Source organism: Cylas formicarius, unplaced genomic scaffold (assembly GCF_029955315.1).
Source record: "Cylas formicarius isolate icCylForm1 unplaced genomic scaffold, icCylForm1.1 PGA_scaffold_9__14_contigs__length_23061073, whole genome shotgun sequence".
NCBI lineage: Eukaryota > Metazoa > Arthropoda > Insecta > Coleoptera > Brentidae > Cylas > Cylas formicarius.
In genome coordinates, this window is record NW_026844365.1 from 13,029,230 (window position 1) to 13,053,125 (window position 23,896).

Consider the following 23,896-nt stretch of genomic DNA (forward strand, 5'->3'; position numbering starts at 1 on the left):
AATAGCATTATGTGTGTAGCAATTATCTGTTTAGTTAAGTTCTGGGTAGATAGCTTATGATTGTTAATTATGCTACCCGAACGTTTTGTTCCGTTACCTAGCAAGAAAACAACCCCTCTTTTGTTTCGCCGCTCGAACAAACAGGCCCGCCCACCGAGCGGAGCATCGTCTCCATTAGCTTAAGACGCACTCCAACGGGAGCGGCGGAAAACGAAGAACGAATTTAATAAATCCGGAATTTAAAAGTCGACCCGTCGTACATCAAAGAACATTTTTCTAATTAGAAACAATATTACCGTCTTTGGAAACTGCCTTGTTTTTAAATTTGTTTCGTTGCAGTTTAAAATTGAAAATTTTATTATTCGTTTCGGCGGCGAAACGAGCGAGAGGCAGATAGCTGCAACCACCTCCGCCTCCGGCCAAGATTCGAAATTAACTCTAATTCGTTACTATATTCATTACCTAATGCCTTTGGTTGCTCTCCGAGGATATAAATTACTTTAATATCCGAGTCGCGGTGTCGGTGGGCCTTAAATAAACCAACTAATCTCATCCCCACTAGCAAAGAGTACGCGCAACTACACAAGGATAAATATAATTGGCTCCAGAATTATCAGAGAGTAATAAAGATATTGAGAACTAAAAAAAAATCAACCGCAGAATCGAACCTAGAAATGTTTTCAGTATGATATTATTATCATTATCTGTGGAGTAACTGAAATCTTTAAAACAAAGAAATGAACCCTAGTAGCATAAACCATTATTATTTACAAACGCCAACTTTCAAAACACAGGAAACGTCCAAACTGCACCCATCATTTTGACAGCAATGAATTGTATTGTATTGTATTGAATTTGTATTTCTTTGACGTAAATTTAACTGAAATTAAATATTGCGCTCCCCTATTGCTGTCAATGTAGATGTAATCATATGATACAGCAAAAAACTTGAGATATTTCTTCTTCATGCCGTAGGAGAAACGGTATCAGGAAATCGGAATCTTCTGTCGGCGCCACCTTAACTCTGGTGGCGTTACATTCCTATTTGGGTAGAGTAGATTAAGTACGCCATATGATATTTGACATATGTAATTCACTTGTTTGGCGAAGCGCAACTCACTGTTAGGCCACAACCCAAAGTTCCCGACCTCATCGTCCGTGGGAAGGATCTCATCCCTTTTTGCGCAGTCTCTCCCGGCCTTTGGTCTAAAGAACATGCCCGCCGATTTAGACGACTTAAGACTAAGATTATGCAGTGTGAAACCGTGATAATCGACGTCAAGTGTTTATTTATTTTTTGAGTAGCAGATTGACTTTCTGAAATGTGATATGACAAATAAAACCGAGAATTATCCGCATGGTGGTGTATGGTGTCGACGTATGTGTGGAAGTCAGCGATATAGATGGACAAGAGTAGGGGCCCAAGTATAGTCCCCTGAGGAACTCCGTACAACGCCCTGTAGCCGATAACTTACTCTCATATGAGACTATCTGCTGTCAAAAGCTTTACTATAATTCAGCAGAATCAAACTAACCACTTCCCCGCTGTCCACAGCTCACAATAAATCATCCACGGTTGCAGTTAGTGCCGTTGTAGTGCTAAAACTCGGTCTGAAACGAGACTCAGCACTCGAAATTATGTTATTTTAAAAGACATATTCAGAGATTTGTATTTTCATAATTTTTTCCAAGACTTTGAAAAAGACAGGCAGAATGCTTATTGGCCTCAAGTGGTAAAAATCTTTTGGGCTTAAAACTTCCGGGAAGAGCCGAACAATATCCATGCTCTTGGAAACTTGCTCGAAAGTATACAAGAATTAAAAATGACCAATTAAATAGTATCTGACCTACATCAACATTTGCAGGGCAATATAATCCGAACCAACAGCACACAACAGTTTTCTTGGTACTGTTTTAAATTTGAAATTTAGAGTTTGAGAGATTTTTTGTGACATATTTTTCATGCAGAATCTGCTGCTGAGAATTTTTGACTATGATGACGGTACTTATAAAATTACTGTCAATTGAGTCAAGATCAGTAGGATGCTCAGGCAAAGTAGTACCAGTCGAATAGCGCAAAATTTGCAAATTGCGCAACATACTTCAAGTGGAGTCAGTGCTACTGTGAGACAAAACTTTTTTCCTCTTTTCATAATGCTAGCATTGTGGTTGTGGAGAGTCTTTTAATATTCCCAGTGCTCATCCGTTCTTGCTTGTTTAAATTTGGCATAAGCATTATCTCTAATTTTGTTTGCGTGGTTAATTGCAGCAGAAAGAGAAGGAGCTGATGGTTTTGTAAATTCTATAGTGCAGTCTCCAAGATAACAGTTCGATCTAAGTTCCGAAAATTTCTGTAAGTAAAAAACGTAACAAACTTGAACCGTAAACCGTGAACAGAATAAGTGATCAGATATACTGTGTAGGTTAATGATAGTTGCGTCTATCACATTCTGGCTATCTGGTGCCACAATCAGGTCGACCAGTTTTTGAAAATCACCTGTTATCTAGGTGGGTTCAGTTATAATTTGAGACCAACCAAAGGACTCCAGAAAATTAGCAAAGTGCGCCACAGAAAGTTTATCAGAAAGCAGGTTAATATTTAAGTAGCCGAAAGCTATTACCAATAATGAAGGGTTGCTCAATTCGTGAGCCGCTGAACCAACAACCTATGCCATATATTCTCTTTAATAAAGATACTGAGAAAACTTTAACAGGGCGCAGATACTGTATCAAAGTTAGTGCTTGAGTTTAGCCAGGTCTCTGGAACTCCGAGTAATTGAAAATGTTCAATTGATATTGAGTTATAGAGTTCATCAAAGTCAGTGTTAATTGATCGAACATTTAAGTGATCCAGCTTCATGACAACAGTAAAAAGGAAAAAAATTGAACGGACCAGTCTTTTGTGGAGAAACCTTCCTCTGTTAGAGATTGTTGGCCGCGAGTTTAGTAACTCTTCCAATTGGGGTTTTCAATGCCAACGGTTGATCTCTGTTCCTCACTCTTTCTCTTATTTGTCCGCTCCTGGTCGAGGGCACACCTTCCTCTAACACCTCTACACACAATATTCTTCCTTAAACACTCTAAATTTGTCGTCTTCTAATACTTAGTCGTTGAAGTGGGACTTGAATTACCAATAAGGGATTTTCTGATTTGCTGATTGTTCTTTCGTAATTTTGCGCTGATTTAGCAAAGTTTAAAATTTCAAATATAATTTTAATTTCTGCTCTCTTTTCTTGTGCCAGATCTTGTGTCACACTTATGCCCGAATTTTTCAATTTCCAAACATTTGAAGTACATGTTTACTTTATTTACTGATAAGCTTTACTAAAACTGGTGTGAATTTTCCATATTTTTCTTCATCTATTCTAAAGAAATTGTCACTGATTTTTATGGTAACTACCAGCCTATAATGCAAAACATCTAGCAAAAAAGAATTGTCAAAATTGAGTCACAAAGAGTTTACAGGAGTAATGCTTAAGCGAGGCGGCCGCGCTATTCGGAGTACCCTGTATTCGAACGTCGAACGAGAGACCCATCCAACAACATCAAAAAATCAAAATAAAACCTAAATCATAGATTTTACAACAATGTATTATTATAAAAATTCGGTTGTGTTTTTAAAAATCCCTAATACTACTTCTCTCTTCTCTTTCTTCCGTGAAACAGTCTCAGCTGACCATGAGTATAGGTTGAAGCAATAAGCAAAACAAGGTTTTAGTGCATTTTTCATTGACATATACAAAAAAAATTATCAAAATCAAACCATAAAAAAGATTTTAAAAGAGTATGTTCTAAAGTAGGACACACTGTACATATAAACATGTAATAATAAATTATTATATATTATTTACCCATTGTAGGGTTACAATTTTAAATTTAACAAGGGAGACCCATTTAAATCCAATTTAGTTTTTTGGATTTTTGATTCGTTATGTAAATTATCAAAATTAACGTCAAATTTTTGGATTACTGAGTTTAAATGATAGTTAGAATCTGAACTTTTATTTTAATGTTCGTTTATAAAAGTTGTTAACAATCAATTTTGGTTTACGGAGGTGCGCAAGACAAGTGCCCTTATTTCATAACAGAAAAGCATCAATACAAAAGGAAAGGGAACACGCTACCATTTTTCGAAATTTTATTCCAAAGATTTCATAATAATACAAACATAGCAATTAATATAATAATACATAATGAATCCGCCGGGAAAATTTAGAACCAACAGGACAGGGTTCTGTTAGAGGTATGGTCTGTTCATAGATATAAGAAAGTGACCAATTGCTTTTGAATGGAATAATCCAAGGGTGGTCATTAACATATTGTACAATGCAACAAGATTATTACTTAAAGTTTAGGAATTTAAATTCAAGTAAAATTGTGGTCCGTAATAGAAAAGAATTTTATACCTGCCTGTGTTTAATATTCTTTGGTTTGGTATACTACTTAGTTTAAGCTTATTAGTAATCATTCCTATTTCGTATGTAATACAGCGTGTGTTGAATCATGTGCGAATTATGCAAAATATGTGCGAGTACGCTAGACTAGTGTATTTCAGGAGATGCTATTGCCCAAATGTAGAAAACAATATTCTATTGAGACTAAGGAAGTTATAAACAATGTTTATTTGACTCTTATTGAACGTGGTGCTAGCAAGCAAGCATCTTTAGAAGAAACGGCCACATTGACGAAAATTCCAACATCAACTGTATGGAAAGTTGTGAATAATCCCATTTCAGCGAAAAAAAAGAAGCGATGCTGACATTTTCTCGAGTGTAGATGAAAGTGATCAAGATATAATACGGCCTAAAATTTACCAGATATACGAGGAACAAAGCGTGCCTACATTAGATATCTTAATTAGGAGGCTTGAAAAAGATGAAACCGTTGTTAAATGTGGCAGAACTACCTTATGGAAGTGTATTTAACACATGGGTTTTAGATTTAAAAAAATTGACAAAAGGCAAGTTTTAATGGAATCTTTTAGAATTCGGAAATGGCGACTGGAGTATCTAGAAAAAATTAGGATTTACAGAGAACAACAAAGGCCAATTATTTACTTGGATGAAACCTGGTTCGACACTTATCATACCCCAGAAAAGGGTTGGGTTGACTCAACTGATAAGTGTAAAACAAACGCGCCATAAAAAAGAGGTAAAAGAATAACTATTTTGCATGCTGGCTCTAAAGCTGGCCAGATTCCAAATGGACTTTCTCTGTCTGCGAAAAATATTAAAGATTCTTCTCTGGATTAGCACGAGGACACCACCGCTGATTTATTTTTTGAAAGTTGGTTTAAAAATAAACTAGTTCCAAACATTCCTCCTAATAGCGTAATTGTATTGGACAATGGACAAGTTAACACAGTAGGAAGTTGACTAAAACCCCTTCCTCATGTGACATAAAAGCAACAATCCAAAACTACATGTATAATAACGACATTTACTTTCACGAAGATACCACTGTATTGAACATGTTTGGCACCAACTGAAATCTGCCGTTCGTCGTAACAATATTTTTCCCCGTGTTAACTCCAATGTCATCAAACTTATAGAAACCGAAGTTTTTAATATCCCTCCACAAAGTTGGGCAAATACTGTTAAACATATAGAAAAAGCAGAACAATCGTATATCCATAATTTTAAGTAATTTAAGTAGGTAATAAAAATAATTTGTAATTTTATTTTAGATTTAAACATAAATACATAGATAAATAAATAGTAGTACTTAGTATCTTTCCTAACAAAACCCCAAATAATTAAATTCTAAGCAAAGTACGGAGCTGTTTGGCCATATTTCATTCTTACAGCTTGCCCGGGTCTTTCCTTAATTCGTATTAGTTAGTCACTTTCTTATATCTATGAACAGACTTCACTGTTTCCTTCCTTGGGTCTTTCCGAACTCCAAGATTTCCGTGTGATTAGTTGTCTAAAGTACTTAGCTGCTTGTTAACCTTTTCTCGTCCGTGATATATTTCCAAATAGGCCTTTATATGTAGCGACATTCCGCGTTTTAAATCAGAGGTTGGTGCCGCCATTGTGATCGTTCTACGACCGGTGAAGGGCTACGAGAAGGATATCCTTCCTGTATCTTTTATCTGTGTGTCCCTAGAGGGTCCCTAAAACCATTGGTCAGAGTTATCAGATCTATAACTAAAGCCGTGGATTAGTAGATAAAATCATCAACTATTTATTACTTTTGGACCCAAGGCTTACCTCCTTCGTTCAGAATTCTTCTGATTTCCAGTTCATGTGGTGAAAAGTTACTTCGTTCCTCAAATATATATTTTCTTATTTAACAAAGGTAAACACGTAGTAGCACCCCCGAACGTCTGTTTTGTTATTTAGTGCTGCTGCACTTCGAAAATCACATAGGTATTTGTAATGCCTTTAGCCTCTTTTACTTGAATTGAAGTTCACTGTCTTTCCGTTGATACATCAAACTTTTGAATTTTGCATAAGTTCTGGATGATGACGTCACATCCTTGACCTGTCGTAACAATCCGCCTCTGAGTTATAGCAATGCGGAACCTTGCGACCTTGCGCACCCTTCTGAGCTTCTTAAGGGATTTCATTGAGAATTAAAAATAATTCCCGGCTAGAGAATCCTTCCAGATTCACTCCCCTTCTTCATCGATCTACATGGAGTTCCGACGTTGTTATTGGATGCTGCCCGATGTTTTGTTAATATACCATAATGATGATTTTCGTAATTTTTTGTCTGGCGTGCATGGGACGTATTGGGTGCATAAAAGGAGTCGATTTAATGTCCTCTCCTATCAGATGGCGGGTGTATAATGAGCGAGCGGAAGTTCTAGTGATTTTGGTTTTCCAGGGAAGAAATCTACTCTTGTTGAGGATCTGTTTTTCTTGGGAAATAATAAATTAGGGACCGGGTTGTGGCCGAGCATGTTGTGGTGCCTGTATTTGGTTTTTTAGTCCACTTTACCTTCGACCACTTATTTTTGAAGGACCCTCCGGATTGGAGGTAATGCATTCCAGGTAATTATTGGCTCTTATTGGTTATTTAATGTGCTAGGTTTTTTCCCTTATTTTTTCTTCTTCTTGAACCGGCAGAGGTCCACAACGCAAGGAGAGCAGATAAGCAATTCGTTTAATTTTAGGCGTTCTATATTTTTTTCTTTTTTTTTACTAAATTCTAAAGCATATGTGCCGACCTTTGGGGGGTAGCCTTTGTTTCAGAAAATACGGGCCTGTACTGTAGAAGAGAGAGCGCTTAAACTATAAGTACTTTTTTTTTAAAAATAATTGAAGGTTTATTACGCCTAATAATTGTGAACTCGTCGTGTACACGATGGCAGTAGAATAAATCGTGAGCGTCTACCCAAAATCACTTGTCTTTTTTATCCAAATTTATTCTTCGCTATTTTTTTTTAATGTTAGTATCTCCAGCGACGACTACTCAGCTGTGATAAATGTAGTCCTTTTCAGACCAAAACCAAAGATCCCCGTATGTTTCTTTTTTTTCTTTTTTTGCCACCCTCACTCTATCTCTATCTATTTGTATGCTTTTTTTATATTCTTTCTATATTAATTGGCGCGAATTTCCTTTGGGAGTACGGGTGAAGTGAAGCAATTTGTTTTCTTTTTAATAATAAATCCTGAGATTTGGGAAGGTTGCAAAGTAAATTAATAAAAGTAAATAAATGTCAAAATCTGAACCCTTTTGTTCTAATTTAATTGTATTAAATGGATTTTCATCGAATAAAAGCCACCTCAGTTCAATCCATCTGAAAGTGTAAAGTGGGATATTCCTAATTCTGAGGTCAGAGATTATGTTTATTTGACACCTTAGTATAGGAAAGTCTGGGAATTCCTAGCGCGAAAAAGACGTTAATGCAACTCCCTTATTTAATAGGAAACAAACATTAAAAGTAAAAACATTTTCGCACAACTAATCGCCGGGTCGTCGCCGCAGCGACTCGTAAAATATTCGGCGCAGACGGCGCGGCGAACGAAAAATTTGTTAAATTTACTCCCGCAAAGTTAAACACGCCAGTATTCAAATGGGCCATCGTTACAACAACGACAATGATAGATGGGTCTAATTTTTGTTTTGCTGCGCGCTCGGATTAGACGATCTTAAAGTTCCTTGAATATATTATCCCCGGAGCCGGGAGTTTTTAATTTTACAAATCTAAAATCGATATTTTTTCTTCCGGGCGGCCCGCGTTCACCATGAGAAAAAATGGCCGGACTTCCTCCCGTCTCGTGCACGGCCTGTCGTTAGATCGAGGGGGGGTGGGGGAGGGAGGCGATTTCGCATTTGATGACGTAATTGGCCAAGCCACGCATAAAGGAAACGTATTTGTAGGGAAATCGTTTCTGATGACGTGCCATTTTGCGAAGGATTATTTTTTCAAAATATTAAATTCTGCGCTGTGTTTCAGCTGACCAGGAACACTGAAAGGAACATTAATTAACATTCGGGATATTTGGAACTACTGGAGTTATTTTTCAATTATGTTAGTCACTAGATAGTCTTCAAAGTTACCGTAAAATAGAAATAAAATTTTATATATTATTTGGCATCCTATATAATTAATTAGCGTTTTATTTGGTAAATTACACATTACCAACAGTCCAGAAAGTGCAAATGCTTCTAATATGTGACACAAAGTATGACGAATTTCCATATCTATCAGGATGTAAATATTTCTTTTATATATATTTACTGGGTGGAAAAAATATACTTTTAAAAAATTATTTAAGCTTGTCGTTCAAAACTCCTGACATTCAAACTGATTCAGAATGGACGAAATACTGTAAGTTTGATTTCTACAGATATATAAGGCGTATTATAAAGGGCGGCATGGAACACGCTGGCTTGTAGTGCTTTCATCTGTGATAATTGTAAAAACTTTTAAACAAATAAAAAATTCAAATCTATTGTCTCTGATGCTTAATCCAGCTAAATAGTTGCTTGTTGCTTTTGACAATAACAACTAATCAAAACTAAACAAAAATCAAATTATTTTTTAATTTTATATAATAATAGACATATTCTAAACAAATAACTACAACGATAGAGATATATATATATATATATAAAATAAGGATCGCCAACCGCAAATATTACATTTTCCGCCATTTTATAATGGAATATTATCGTTTCCGAGATCCCAATAGTGAGAAATAGACGATTAGACGAAATAGATGATTTCGACTTTAAGTTGAAAATTTTATTTTTCCGCCTTTGTGCGCAAAAAGAGAAAATTAAGGATAATAAAAAAATATATCCTCGTATTCATTTTTTTGATGATGTTTAATGCGAATATACGACTGCACTAGGCTACACGTCCTAGTAAAATATTTCCAAGTGCTACAAAGCCACATTACTTTTCAGATATTTCGCATTTACATGGTTAGCGTTAAAACCACCTACAATGTTCATTCTAGTTCATTTTGGGGTTTTACTATAATCCTATATATATGAAATATTACCCCAGAATGAAATAAATTACAGGAAATATCGATCGCAGTGAATTGCATATTCTTAATTTTTTTTGTGACTAAAAATGAAATGAAAAATTCAGAAAATATAAAATTACTCCACTGCCAAGACGAATGATATACTGGGTGACACGAGAAATTGACAATATTCTATAACTTTTAAACAGCTTGAGATTGCGATTTTAAATTTGGAAGGGTTTATATAGGTTGAATATTCAATCCTTTGAAAATATGTAGTCAATGGTTGCCCTTCCAGTTTGTGAGGAAACGACAGTAAATTTCGAATTTAAAATGGCACAACCTGTATTTTTTGCATTTTTGGATTCAGTAGATCATTCTACTTAGGATAGAATAGAGTTTTCTCATTTTTTTTGTTTTTTTTTATTTTTATTTAATTTTTGAAAATTATATCTGGTAAATACCATTTAAAAATTGTAAATGAAACTTCTCTTGTCTAATAGCAAATAGCTTTTAATGTAATGTATTTTTTTAGGATAACCTAGTTTTTTCAAATAGCACCCTCTAGTGGAGACAAAAACTTTTTAAAACCGGTACTTTCTTTACAACATTTCGACCTTTAAAAAATAACCTCACAGGAAGGAAAAACCAGATAAGCAAATACATTTTTATAAAAACAAAATATTACTTAGGTGACTTTGCTTCTATTCATCATGAAGTCACCATGATTGAAAATTCTGACAGTTTGAACATTTTTATCTGATTAACGATTTTTTCGTGTTATCGATTTGGATTATCATGGAAAACAGCAATCAATTTACAAATGAAGAAAAAGTTTCTCATATACGGCAAATGCAGAAAAATCTCTCTGCAGCCCGCTATTCGGGACATCGCCTTCCTGCACATTCTTTCTTTAGAAAGCTGGAATTAAAAACGAGAAATCCACAAAATTATCGATCGATCGATATGATAATTTTATTATAAGTGAAGAAATGGAAATCAATGTTGTGGGATACATCATCGTAAATCCAGATGCGTCGCTAAGAGAAGTGGCATTAGAATTAGACATCTCAACAGAATCTGTGAGGAGAATTAAAAAAAAAGCACGGCTATCATTCTATTAAGTACAACTTTCATCAACAGCTTTAATGAAGCTGAGTTTGTAAGAAGACTTCGATATTGTAATTGGTTGTTAGATAAAACATGACGAGAATAATAATTTGTAATGTTTAACGGGCAGAACAACAGATATTGGTCTGAATAATCAAAGAATTATTCGTCCTGGACAGTTTCGAGAACGGTTCGGAATCATTGTTTGGGCAGGAGTGATAGGAAAGCGAATTATTGCACAGGATGGCGCGCCTCCTCATAATTTTGAAGATTTCACTGAGCACCTGCGTGATGTTTATGGGACTAATCTGAACACATGGCCCAGTCAATTGGTCCCCACGGTCACCGGACTTGACACCGTTAGATTTTTTTGTTTGGGGGTACGTGAAAGATTGTTGAACTGAGGTGGCTTTTCCTTGATGAAAATCCATATGACATAACAATTGTTTCGACAACACCGTGTCTTTATCAAATTTGATAAAGACACAGTGTTGTCGAAACAATTGTCATGTCATAATATATAATTTCGGGAAAATTTGAACTTTTAGTTCTTATTTATTTTGGTGAAACATTGTGTTTACGTAAATCCGGTGTGCGACTTACAAGAATTACAGCGGAGAATAACGGCTGCATTAGATAGTATAACTCCAGAAATTTTTGGAAAGTGTCGTATACAAGAATCTGGACATTTTGAAAACATTCTATGAAAGTATCATCTTAAAATACATTGGTTATTAAGTAAATATATATCGCACTTATTAAAACAAATGAATGGGATACTTTGTGTCAAAGTAAAACTTGTCTTACAGGAACACACGTTGATATACCACGTTCAAATCAATTCTACCGACATCTCAGAAAAAACTATCAATTGAATTTTTTTTTTAAATATTAATCTGTTTTTTTCTTTCCACTGCACGAGCTTGTCGAGAGTTTCTAAATTTATTTACTTATCTGTTTTTTCCTTCCTGTGAGCTTATTTTTCAACGGATTTTGAAAATTTGGGTGTCAAAATGTTGGAAAGAAAATACTGGCTTTAAAAAGCTGGGTTATCCTAAAAAATTAATAGTTCACTATATTAAATTCTATTTGCAATTAGACAAGTAAAGAAAAGTTTCATTTACAATTTTTCCCATGATCAGGTGACCCGGTAAATAGTAATCACAGCCTCCCAGACGCAATTTTCAAAAAAAAAATCCGTTGACTACATTTTGTCAAAAAATTAGACATTAAGCCTATATTAACCCTTCCAAATTTCAAGTCGCTATCTCAAGCCGTTTAAAAGTTATAGAGTGTTCCCACTTTCTTGTGTCACCCGGTATACCACGGCATAGAAGCATTTTCTTCGGAAATGACTTTCCCTGCGTTTGGACCAACTTATTTACACTCTGGATATACAGAGGGAGAAAGTACGCAAATCGATATATTTGTATCATATATTAAATTATAAATAATATTTTTCCTTCCTACGAAGAATTTTTGCATAAATGTATGTGCGCTTCTTAAATTCTGACCCTTCAAGAAGCACCATTTGTTTTTAATTAATAAATTCAATCTATTTTATTTGTTTATTAGATGAGGAGATTTCATTGTTTACACTTTGCGTCTATAGAAAAGATAGCAAGCAAAGATTAATTGAATTCCGGATCGTTAGTTGCTGCTACGCTCAGGTTCAATCAACCAAAAGTAAACAATCTAGAATAGTTGACAACATACCGGCCGTGTTCAGTGGGCTGCAAGTTTCCGTGTAAACGGAATCTTTGTTGCCGTTCTCCACCACAATCTGTAACAAAATGGGTAGATATTAACATGACACATTGCAGAACGAAGCGTTCAGCGATTGATCGAACCAAGGGCACATTAATTTCGATGTATACAATAGGGAAATAATATTAAAAAAAAAATTTTTAGAAAGATATACGAGTGGGTACCCTTAAAAAACCGGAACTGAATTGCCGCGCGCAGAGCTTGTATAGTACACCTTTCTGCCGCTAGGTTGTGGATAGTACAACTTATTGCGAGTTCAACGCCACCTTCGTTTTAAATTTAACTTGTTTTGTTCCCTTGCAGTGCCATTTTTGTTAACGCTGTTTTTTTGTTATTTCGTTTTTTTCGGTGACAAGTTTAAAAGAACAACGTGCAGCTGTTAAATTTTGTTTTCTGCTCGGTAAAAGTGCTGCTGAAACGGTTTCAATGTTAAAAGCTTCTGGACGTTCATCAACTGCTCGAATCGAGGAAAATATTGAAAAGATTCGAGACTTTGTGCTCACAGACCGTCGACAGACAATTGAACAATTATCAAAGATTAGTGGGTTGTCTTGGAGCACGGTTCAGCGAATTTTAACGGAAGATTTGGGAATGAAAAGAGTTGCTGCGAAGTTTGTTCTTCGTGTTCTGACTGACATGCAAAAAGAACATCGAGTTGAAAGATGTTGTGCTTTGAATCAACAGCTTGAAACGGATCCAGAAACGAAGCAACAGTCCAGCCAATGGAAGACGTCACTGTCTCCCCGTCCAAAAAAATGTCGTCAGTTCAAATCAAACATCAAAACGATGCTGATTTGCTTTTTCGACATTAACGGCATAGTTCATGCAGAGTTCGTTCCACCAGGTGAGATCGTTAATAAAGCTTTTTATTTGGAAGTTGTAAGAAGATTGCGCAACAGTATTCGACAAAAAGACATTTGTGGTGGACAGGGGGCAGCAGTTTTTGGTTAAAAATGGCATGGTTGCTCTGCCCCATGCACCTTACTCGCCTGATCTCGCTCCGTGTGACTTCTTCTTATTTCCACGTATGAAAAGGGACATGAAAGGACAGCGATTTGACAACATTGAAGAGATCAAGAAAAAAACGAGGGATGAGCTGTCGGCTATAGCCAAAGATGAACATAAAATATGTTTCGAACAGTGGAAGCACCGCTGGGACAAATGTATTAGTTGTAATGGAGAGTATTTTGAAGAGGATAAGGTGATTTTCAAAGCAATATATAGTTTATAAAAAATGATTCCGGTTTTTTTTGGGTACCCCGTATCAAAACATACTTCGCAAAAATAAAAAGCAAAAAAAATTAAATAAATACAGAGCTTTTAATAAAATGTCCAACTGTTCTGAATTTTATGTCAACCAATTGATTCCCTACTAATATGGAACCAACAAATGTAGCGAATAAATTAGTACTCCGGCATATTGTTTTAATAGGAAAATGTAAAAAGCGAAATAAACAATCTTTTTGAAATATGAAAAATGGTCCTGATGTGCTTTCATTTAGATTTAGATTTTTAGTGATCAAAGTGAGCAATGTTGAGACAAAGTAACGAAATACACGTGACACGGATCGATGTGCTGTTGTTAGACATAACACAGATCTTCTACCAACGGAGTTTAACTTACAATAACATAATATACTTTTAGTGATGACGTATTAGAATTATTATTATTACGAATAATAGAATTTATACATATAAATTCATTCGAAATAAACACTGTACTGAAATTTAACTCTGCTAATATGGTGCAATACCTTTTGGAGACCTAACAAAAAAATAGAAACCATTTAAAGTGAGGATAGACTGTGAAGGCTTAAACAATACTTTTGAAGAACTGATAAGAAAGTCCAATCACCAAATTCGGACAGTGAAGGCGTCGCATGACATCGATACTGCTAGTTTTGTTCATATTCCTTGCCCTCAGTATAAAAAACAGGGTTTTACTTCCAACCTGTTCATTAAAAATAGCCTTTCAATTTTGGCGGTTAAGTCCAAGTGCACTTCTTAAATAAATTTTCAATTTCCTGTCACTTCGGGTTCAAACGTAAGTTTCTCTCAATTTTATTATTTCAAATGAAACACCAATATATTATTACATTTTGAAATTTTTTCTAAAGTGCTAAAGATATTTGAAATATTTGAATTGACTATAAAATAACAATTATTGTGTTGTGTTGTAAAACCATGACAAAACTAACCAAAACTAAAAATAATAATAATAATAATTATTATTATTATTATTACTATTTTTATTATTGTTACTTTTATCATTATTATTATTATTATTATTATTATTATTATTATTATTATTATTATTCCTCTTTTTTACGTTTCCACAGGTAAGTACTTTGGACACGGCTTTCAGCAAGTGCCCCAGTAGTTTTGTGATGTTAAATCTGTTTTGTTTTCAGGAATTGACATTCAAGATCCTCTGAGCAATGTGGCGTTTTTTTTTCTTGGTTCCAGATTATTCTCACTTCGGCGGCGAGTGGCATGTATCCTCGGACTTTTTCAATCTGTGTTCCCAGGACGTTATGGGCAGCCGGTACAGCAATATCTATCAGGTAAGTAAGTTTGTTGAGTTTGTTTTGTAGCATAATGCCTGGCCTATTGTGTTCCATCGTGTGATCTGTTAGTATGTTTCTGTTCCCGTATATTTTCTGGGTTTCACTTTCAGTAACAGGTTCTAGCGTAGTAAGGAGGGATCTCAATCAAAACACCAATCCCTTGGGCTATTTCCTGTTATATTACTTTAGCTATGTTATTGTGTCTTCTGAGGTATTCTGTTGGAGCTAAAGTTGTGCATCCAGCGATTATAGGTCCTATGGTTTCTGATTTGGTGTGGCACATTCTGCACTCGTCATCTTGTACGTCTGGATCTCCTATTATGTAGTTGCGGTAGTTTAATGTCGGTATCACCTGCTGATCATGAATGGCGTGCATAAAGTCCTTATTTTCCGCTATCAGCGTACTGTTTTCATGTAGTTCTTTTGATTTCGATCTCTGCATTTTGTCTTCAACAGTGGTTATTTCTATCAATGGTTGATAGTCTTTATCCGCCATATTAAGAGGCGTGAGTTTCTTATCTGCATTCACAATGTTGCGGTCGTATGTGGATGTGCTTTTTTCATAAAAGAACCTTCTCAATTCGTCAACTCGTTCTTGGTGAGCATCTTTTAGGTCTAGTACACCTCTTTCTCCTTTCTTTCTTGGTAGATAGAATCTTTCTATGGAGCTTTTGGGGTGCCTGGCTCTATTTTTGGTGAATTGTACTTTAATATCACAGTTCACACTTTGAATATCAGTGTTGGTCCATTTAATTAGCCCGAAGCCGTATGTGACTGTTGGCATAGCATAGGTGTTGATTGCTTTTATTTAGTTAGTCGGTTTCGTAAAACCACTTTCATTTTACAGTGGGTTATCCCCCTCGCTTGGTCAATTCCTAGGTATTGATATGTGTCACGCCTGTTCATGGCCTCTATAGTTCTATCTAATTCCAGACTGAATCCAGGGTCACTGTCCCCTTGTCCACTGTCCCCTGATCTTGCTCTTCTCGATTCCAAACTCCATGCGCGCACCATCACTGTATTTTTTATTAGTCCTTAGTAGAGTAGCAAGACCTGTCTTAGTTGATAACATTAGCTTGATATAATCCATATAGGCCAGATGATCTATTTGTTGTCCTTTATGGAGCTGGAAACCTACTTTACGTTTATTTAGCATTCTAGACAGTAGAGCTAGCTTTTGTCCATTCTTGAATACGTTGCAGAAAAAGGCGCGTTCTCCACTGAGGCAATAGGTTCGTGATTTGTGGACTGACTTTGTAAATTTTGAGCATTTCAATCAGCAGCGAGTGAGGCACGCTATCAAATGCCTTTTTGTAGTCAATGTAGGCTAAATATAAGTCTTTTCTAGTTTCGTCACTGGCTATAGCATCTATGGTCAATTGCTCTTTGCAGCTTCGGTTGCCTTTTCTGTACACGTGATGGGTCTATATTTTGCCGGGTCAGGAACCGGAGGGTTGGGGGGGGGGGGGGAAGCTAGGTGGCGCCCGTGTTAAGAAAGTCTGGAATTTCCTCAGCCTAATGCCTGATGCATGATGGATGTTACAGGCTTGCTAGGGCATCGTGTAGTCCGTTCAATTTTTTCAGCAAGTAGTTAAGTAGTTCCAATTCTGGGAGTTTTGCAGTGCGTCTTTCACGTCGTTTTCTGTCACAGTGTTCTATATCATTGTGGGAACTCTGTCTATTACCCTCTTCTCTTCTGAAAGCCATTTTGCTTGTTGGTTATGGATCTTTGTGTTTTCCCAAATATTGGCCCAGTATGCGATGGTTTGGTCTTGTGCTGGCAGTTCGCCTTGCTCATTTTGCTCCAGATTTCTGTAGAATTTATTTTGACTATTCTGAAAGGAATTGTTTTGTTGTTTTCTTGATTCCTTAGACCTTCTCAGTCTGTTCGAGTACACGGTCAGTTTTTGTTGGAGTTTGTCCTGAATATGTAGCGGCGTTTGATTGTTTTGGTCTTTTTGTGTTCTCATAATTTCATAATTATTATTATAGTCATAATATTCAGTCGAAGAAATATGATATTAAAAGAATTTAGCGACTTTGAAAATGAAACTAGCCAAAAGTTATAATTAGTATTATTAATATTATTTTGTTTTTCTCATCGGAAGATGGAGTCATCTCATGTCGGCTAGGTGAGTAGCAAAACATGAAACGTGCGCTATTGAAGTTGAGGTTGATTAAGAACTCTTCTAATTATGTTGCAGGTAGCTAGTACCACAGGCATTTCAAAGTAGGCGCCTGGTTTTACGGTGAGTGTTGTCAAGTTGGTTCTGAGGGACTTTGGTATTTCTCCCATTGCACCGATCACTATAGGAACAATGTTAACCCTATCGACACATTATTATTATTATTATTATTATTATTATTATTATTATTATTATTATTATTATTATTATTATTATAGTACTAATATTCAATCGAAGAAATATGAGATTAAAAGAGTTTAGCGACTTTGAAAATGTGATTATTTGTGAACTAATGTGAACTAATTTTCAACACCCTGTAATAAAGTAGACAACAACAAAAAATTAACTTAACTGTCTTTTTTAACATGTTGGCAAATGTGAAGATCCAATTTACATTGAATAAGCATGTTCAAAAGTGGTTGAGCCGGACGTGCCATTTAGACATCTCGAAATGTGATAATATACGGGATGTTCCATTTAAAATGAGCAAGTTGAAAGCAACTTGAACCTGAAGTGACAGCAAGTTTACCTTAGAACCATTTTTTTTGTGTTTTTCGACTTTTAAGGTTTGGGATTTGGGAAATAAACCAGTGTAGAAAAAAAACCTTTAAAAATTGGAAAACATTTCTGAACAACATCTCAATGAACAGGTTGGAGTGCAAAACCTTGTATGGTTCTAGCTCTTAGCGACTTTAGCTGCAATTTTGCAGGTATTTTATTTCGTTTTTATTTTCTCACAATCGTATCGTATTTAATTATACTTGATATTGCGGTTCGCACATCCGACAACAGATTTTTTTTCTTAAAAGAAGTAATGAGATTTTCATGACAGTTTCACGATTGCACCCTCGCCAATATCCCGCCATCACTCGGCCGCTTAACAACGCTCGTCTAATTGAAAGCAATTATTCGCCTTCGCATGCAAAACTGCGGGTTCGTTGTAAAACAAAGAAACGCGGCCGTTTAAAAAGGCACCCCTTTTCTACCGCGAAAAGCTCTCGCCCGCATTTACTTTCTATTACGTGGGGCAATAACCAGACGCCGGGCGAATTTTCCCTGCCGTTTGTGCAAAGTGTCTTAACACATCCCCAGATAAGATTATGAGCAACGAGGTCGACCCTAACCTGCCCGTTACGTTATCTAAATAGTGTAGCGGACCTGTAACTGCACTTCCCCACAGGAAATTAACACGTTGCGCACTTACCGGCCCCCCACCCCTTAAGATAAGAGAATGAAAATACGTGTATTGTTACGGTTAAGAGTGCGGTAAATAATCACTTAACTGCACTCCTTTGGCGGCGAGGAGGAAATGGTTTTTTCTTGTAGCGCGGTTATCGGGCGTCTCCCATCTTGTTGACAATTGGTTAATTGGAATTAATTTATGTTGCATTGATAATAATCTAAAAGGTTACCGGCGCCACAATCAATAAGCGAAGAAGTTCTTTCTCCGTAACAATACCATGAACAAACGAAACCCACGTGGCTGAAGTTAGATTTGGAATTGGATTACAGTGGGCCAGTTCGTTTTTTATCATAATTAAAAAAAGATATTACTATGGGCATGCTCGGTAAGTAAGCACGGAAATATTGTAAGGGAACAACAGTATTTAATTACTATTTCGCAAACTCGAAAAAATCTGACGTTGTCCCGGGATTCCAACCATATCATTAAAGGAGAGCTTCAAAATAATGTATTATGAAATTCCCATAAGTTCGTTATATTTATTCCGCAATCCCCAAAAAATCAGACGTTGTCCCAGATACTGAATTTGGGAGAGCTTCAAAATGAAGGAGTACTCAACCACCTCGAAACCGCCGGGAAGGTATAAAACTACCCTCAATTCGTTTTGAAATGGTTGTCATATGTAAAATGTTAAGATGCGCGCCCTGTATATTTTATCATTTTTTATTGCTATGGATTTTTTTAAGTTAATTTTCAAAAGGTGTATCATATCTCTTTGGTTTTTGAGTTATTTGAAAAAAGTTTTTCAACCAGCATGATGACTATTGCTCCTAATCCGGAAACGATTCAAATGTTTTTTTCTTAATTTAAACTGCATCAAATCCAGAAATAACTGGAAATATTTTATAATAAAACATAATATGCAACTGTTATTAATCCTGAAACCTCAAATTTGTGCGCAGATGTCGTCCCCGAAAACTTTTAATGAACGGCTAAATAAATATAAAAATGAAAAATAAAAATAAAATTAAACAAGTCTCCTAAATAATGCAATGAACAGTGCGGGTAAATTTCGAGTCAAAAACCAAATCTCTACCACCACATTATTGTAGCAATACAAGAGCAAACAAACGAACCAAAATGAAAGCAAAAACAAAAGGTAACTCTTTAGTCACTAGATCATTCTTTGCCCTTCCATCACATGCTCTTCACCACCTTCCTATCCACAGATCTACACGTACTTCTTAAGCAGTTCTTAAAACCGTTTAAATTTAACTGAAAAATATCACAATTGCTATTATGTTGACAAGTTTTTATACACAGCGATAAAAAACGACAACTTCTGTCTTCTGATATAGTTTTGCAACAAACAGCAGACAACTAATCAAAAACGGGCGAGTCCTTACAACATTGGAATGATAGGAAAAGTAATGTTCTGTTGAACCTATAATTTTGATAAACCTTTTTTGAACATCTCCGATTAATACTTAATTTTTGGGCATTTCATTTATGAGGGTGTCAAGATGGTTGAGTAATACATCATTCAATGGTCTTATTGAATATTTGATTTTTTGATTTGATATTCAGATTTTTTTGAGATTGTCAAATAAACAAAACGAATTTTAGGGCAATTGGGTGTAGATTTATATCTTCCAGACTGCTTCAAGGTGGTTGAGTAATACACCATTTTGAATCACTCCTAAATGACTCAAAATCAGACTTAAATGGTCTGATTGAATGTCTGGGACAACGTCAGATTGAGATTGCGAAATAAATAAAACGAATTTTTGGGTATCTCATTATTGGGGGTAGTTTTATATCTTCCCGTCGGCTTCAAAGTGGTTACATCATTTTGAAGCCCTCCTAAGTGGCCCTCTAATGATCTAATTCAATATCTGGTACAACGTCCGATTTTTTTGAGATCGCGAAATAAATATAACGAATTTTTGGGTATTTCATAATTGGGGGTAGTTTTATATATTCCCGACGATTCCAAGGTGGTTGAGTAATACATCATTTTGAAGCCCTCCTAGGTTGCTCTGTAATGGTCTCTTTGAGTCTCTGAGACGACAACTAATTTTTTCGAGAATGTTAAGTAGTAATAAAATTATTTTTTGTGGTGATGCGGACGAAAAAGGGGTTATTTTCTGTAATGCATCATTGGATATGGTTTTTGGGAGTTCCGTTACAATATTTCCGTGCTTACTTATCCAGAATGTCCACAGGATTTTTTTTAAATTAAGATAAATGACGAACTGGTCCACTGTAATATTCGCAAATCCGAATCCAATTCCAAATCTACCTTCAGCCACATACGAGTGTGTTATGGACGGCACTTAGCTGCTGTGGAACTACTTCAAAACTCCTCTGCGAATTAAACTTGGCAAAGAGAGACAAGTGGTCTCAGAAGAAGGCGAATCTACTGCGGTTAGTGTTGATTCACAGACGGTTCCACAACTCATTGAGGTGTGGAGTAGGCATGCTGAAGATGCGGAATTCGCCCCCTACAGGGGTTAACCGAAATCACCGAGAAAAACTTTGCATACCAAAGTTTTTGCAGCATTAGCAAAATTGAGAAACAGTGGCAAATCTTTTCGTTTTCCTATTCATTTCTCCTGATTTCAAAAATATATAGATTGTTGATAGGACCGATAACAACCATAATTAAATGAACAACAATGAAAATATAACTTGTGTTTTCTATATATCCACCATGATTTGCCAAACATTTTCGCACAACAACAATCGCGTTTAAAATAAACTCTGGATGATCTCTATTGAGCATGAATATTTTTTTTGAATTCTTTGGCTCAATATTAGTATATTTTAGGAAACTAGCCAGAAGGTTTAAATCAGAACTATTAGCCGACCACTGAGATCGGTATTGTGCCCCATCTTGTTGAAAAACCAAGCTAATGTACTGCCGAACTGGAAGACCTTAGGCTTTCATTTCCCCAATAATGCTTATTTTTCCGATTAAACATGGTTACCGTCGTAAAGGTTGCTTAAACAATAAAAATGTTTTTTCACAAAAACCGAGATCCTCTGTTATATGCCTCGACATTTCTTGACAATATTGTGACAGTTGAATTTTATATCCTTCAGATAAGCCTTGAACGGGAATAAATTTATGGAGGTGATATTTATAATATTTTAAAATAGACTAAATATTGTAATATGACGTTCCGAATTGTGCGGTAACAATTCAGATTGAACATTCGGGATTTTCTAAAGAGTTATAAAAAAATAATATTATTTTTAATTATTATTCATAAATCTTCATTTTTAACAACGGTTCTCTTGCATTGACTGAGACTTTGGGTTCATTAAATTCGCGTTTGATTGTGTGAGCTGATGGTACCCGTCCACAGGATCAATCTGATGATATTGCTGTTGAACTGCAGCTATTCTATCGTTATTGGAATAAAAAAAGACGAAGTACTTGAAGCTTCTCTTCCTCTGAGTAACCCGTTTTAACAACTGAATGTTTTAATTTAAAGTAAAACGGAAAAAACTTAAATAATCCAAGAACGGCTTATTAAAATACCAAAAGAAGATAATCTTGATACTGAATGGATAAAAACAATCTGAGAATGTTGCAATAAATCGTCTGGTCCAGCAGAGCGTAAACTTTTGTTAGGAATTCTTGTTTGCGACAAAATTTATTCCTTGGCTTATTTTTGAATTAACGAAAGTATCAGCTATTAACCGGTTGGTCCTTAATATCATTTTAGCTGTTGCAGCAGCAAAATAACTTGATTTATACTGGTGTTACGGGTGTATGTATAAGTTTATTTTTTGAGCATTTTTCAATTTTGGGCAATGGAAATGGTTTTTTTTTCGCCAATTTTCGATATGGAAAATATTTGCTGCGTTTATTTCTGTGTGGTAGACACGGGTTTGGGTTATTCCAAATTACCCGAAAACAAATAACAATCCAATCAAGCGTAATTTCCTAATTATTGACAAAATCAATTGGCAAATCCGAAATGCGTTAATTTACAATATATTGAAATTCCAGATATGCAGTTCGAGTCGGCAAAAACGGGGAAAATCTGATAGAATTTCAAATAAATATTTGCGCGTTTGATCGGGCTTTAATATAATTTTGCAGCGACCGACTATAAACAATAGGTTGTTACCGTAAAATATCCAAAAGTTGGAAAAGTCGGTCGGCACGAATTTATAAAAACCCGTTTGAATATTTCACGGGGCCGTTTCTTTTTTGTTTTTTCAATTATGTAAAAGCGACTGGATCGAACTGAATAAAACAGTAAATCCACTTTCATTCCTGGCAACTGGTAATTTACACCCAAAGTCGTTGTTTTTATTAAACGTAATTTTTGCCAAGGCCCAGTAGACGATTTCGCGTCGATAATTACAAGCAATTTTTCCACTCCATATACACAGCGTCTGGAGGGCTATTTATATGCAAAGTGACTCTAACGTGTTGCCTGTACTTGATACCGCGGCAATAACTTTGCTGCTTCGCCGTTAATGCGGTTACACTTTCCACCGAAATGATATTGTATAGTCCGTCTCGAAAATGTAAAGCGCTAAAACCTTGTAGAAGTTCTCTATAAGTAAATATATCTTGTTTTGCAATTTCTAATTACATGGAGGAGGAATATGTCACATTCGTTTCTTTGGTGTTTGTCAAGCATGAGAATATAGGCTAGAAAATTGATATCTTGATATCGATGACACTCCCAAAACATATGCGGCTGGTCAAGAAGTAAGTTTCAAATTAAAGCTGCTTAAAAATTACAAACACCCTCTACTTTCTTCGACGAACATAGAAAATGATATAAAAAGTTGGCTGCATTGCCTTCATCCAAATGTGTAAAAATCATTCCTGGAAAATGGTGTAATTTAATTGAAATAGTATATTATGAAACAAGTGTGGTAAACGGCATTTGACTCACGAGTTTATTTGACACGAGCGGAGCGCAGCGGAGCGAGTTTTTAATAAACGAGTGAGTCAAACAGTTTTTCTACTCCCGCCTGTAAAATACCTAATTACCCACCGATCTAGCGTGCGGAAAGCGTCACTTTACCACGTCAGTTTCGTTTCCCATGAATGCGAGCCACTTCGGACATTTCCGAGATTTTACCGCACGGATTTGGGAGCAGTCGGATGTTTTCGGAGATATTTCTCACGGTTTGAATTTTGACGTTTGTCAATTGTGACAGTCATGTCAGTAAATGTATTCGTATTGTTTTGCAAAAATGTACCCAAAAACTCACGGTCGTAGAAAAAGTACAGTAGGCAACACGTTCGGTAAACTTTTTAACTCACTCGTTTATTAAAAACTCGTGAGTCAAATGCCGTTTACCCCACTTGTTGCATAATATATTATTACCGAACGTGTTGCATACAAAATTTTTTCTACGACCGTTAGTTTTTGGGTCCATTTTCGCAAAACAACACTAATATATTCACTAACATGACCGTCAGAATTGACAAACGTCAAAATTCAAAGCGTGGGAAATATCTCCGAAGTGGCTCGGATTCATGGGAAACGAAACTGACGTGGTATAGTGACGCTTCCCGCACGCTAGATCGGTGGGTAATTAGGTATTTGACAGACGGGAGTAGAAAAAATATTTTACAAATAGTATTGTTAAGTAGTAACAATTAGATAAGGACGAATG

At 35.8% G+C, this 23,896-nt stretch overlaps 1 protein-coding gene across 2 annotated transcripts in view; it reads right to left on the minus strand.

Moving 5' to 3' along the window:
• LOC132707617 (discoidin domain-containing receptor 2-like) overlaps positions 1-23,896 on the minus strand; it is a 226,835-nt gene that overhangs the window by 64,038 nt on the left and 138,901 nt on the right. For both annotated transcript variants that reach the window (XM_060679521.1, XM_060679522.1), the window contains exon 10: positions 12,255-12,321. In XM_060679521.1, the coding sequence (XP_060535504.1) occupies positions 12,255-12,321 (67 nt within the window). The remainder of the gene's footprint in view (positions 1-12,254; positions 12,322-23,896) is intronic.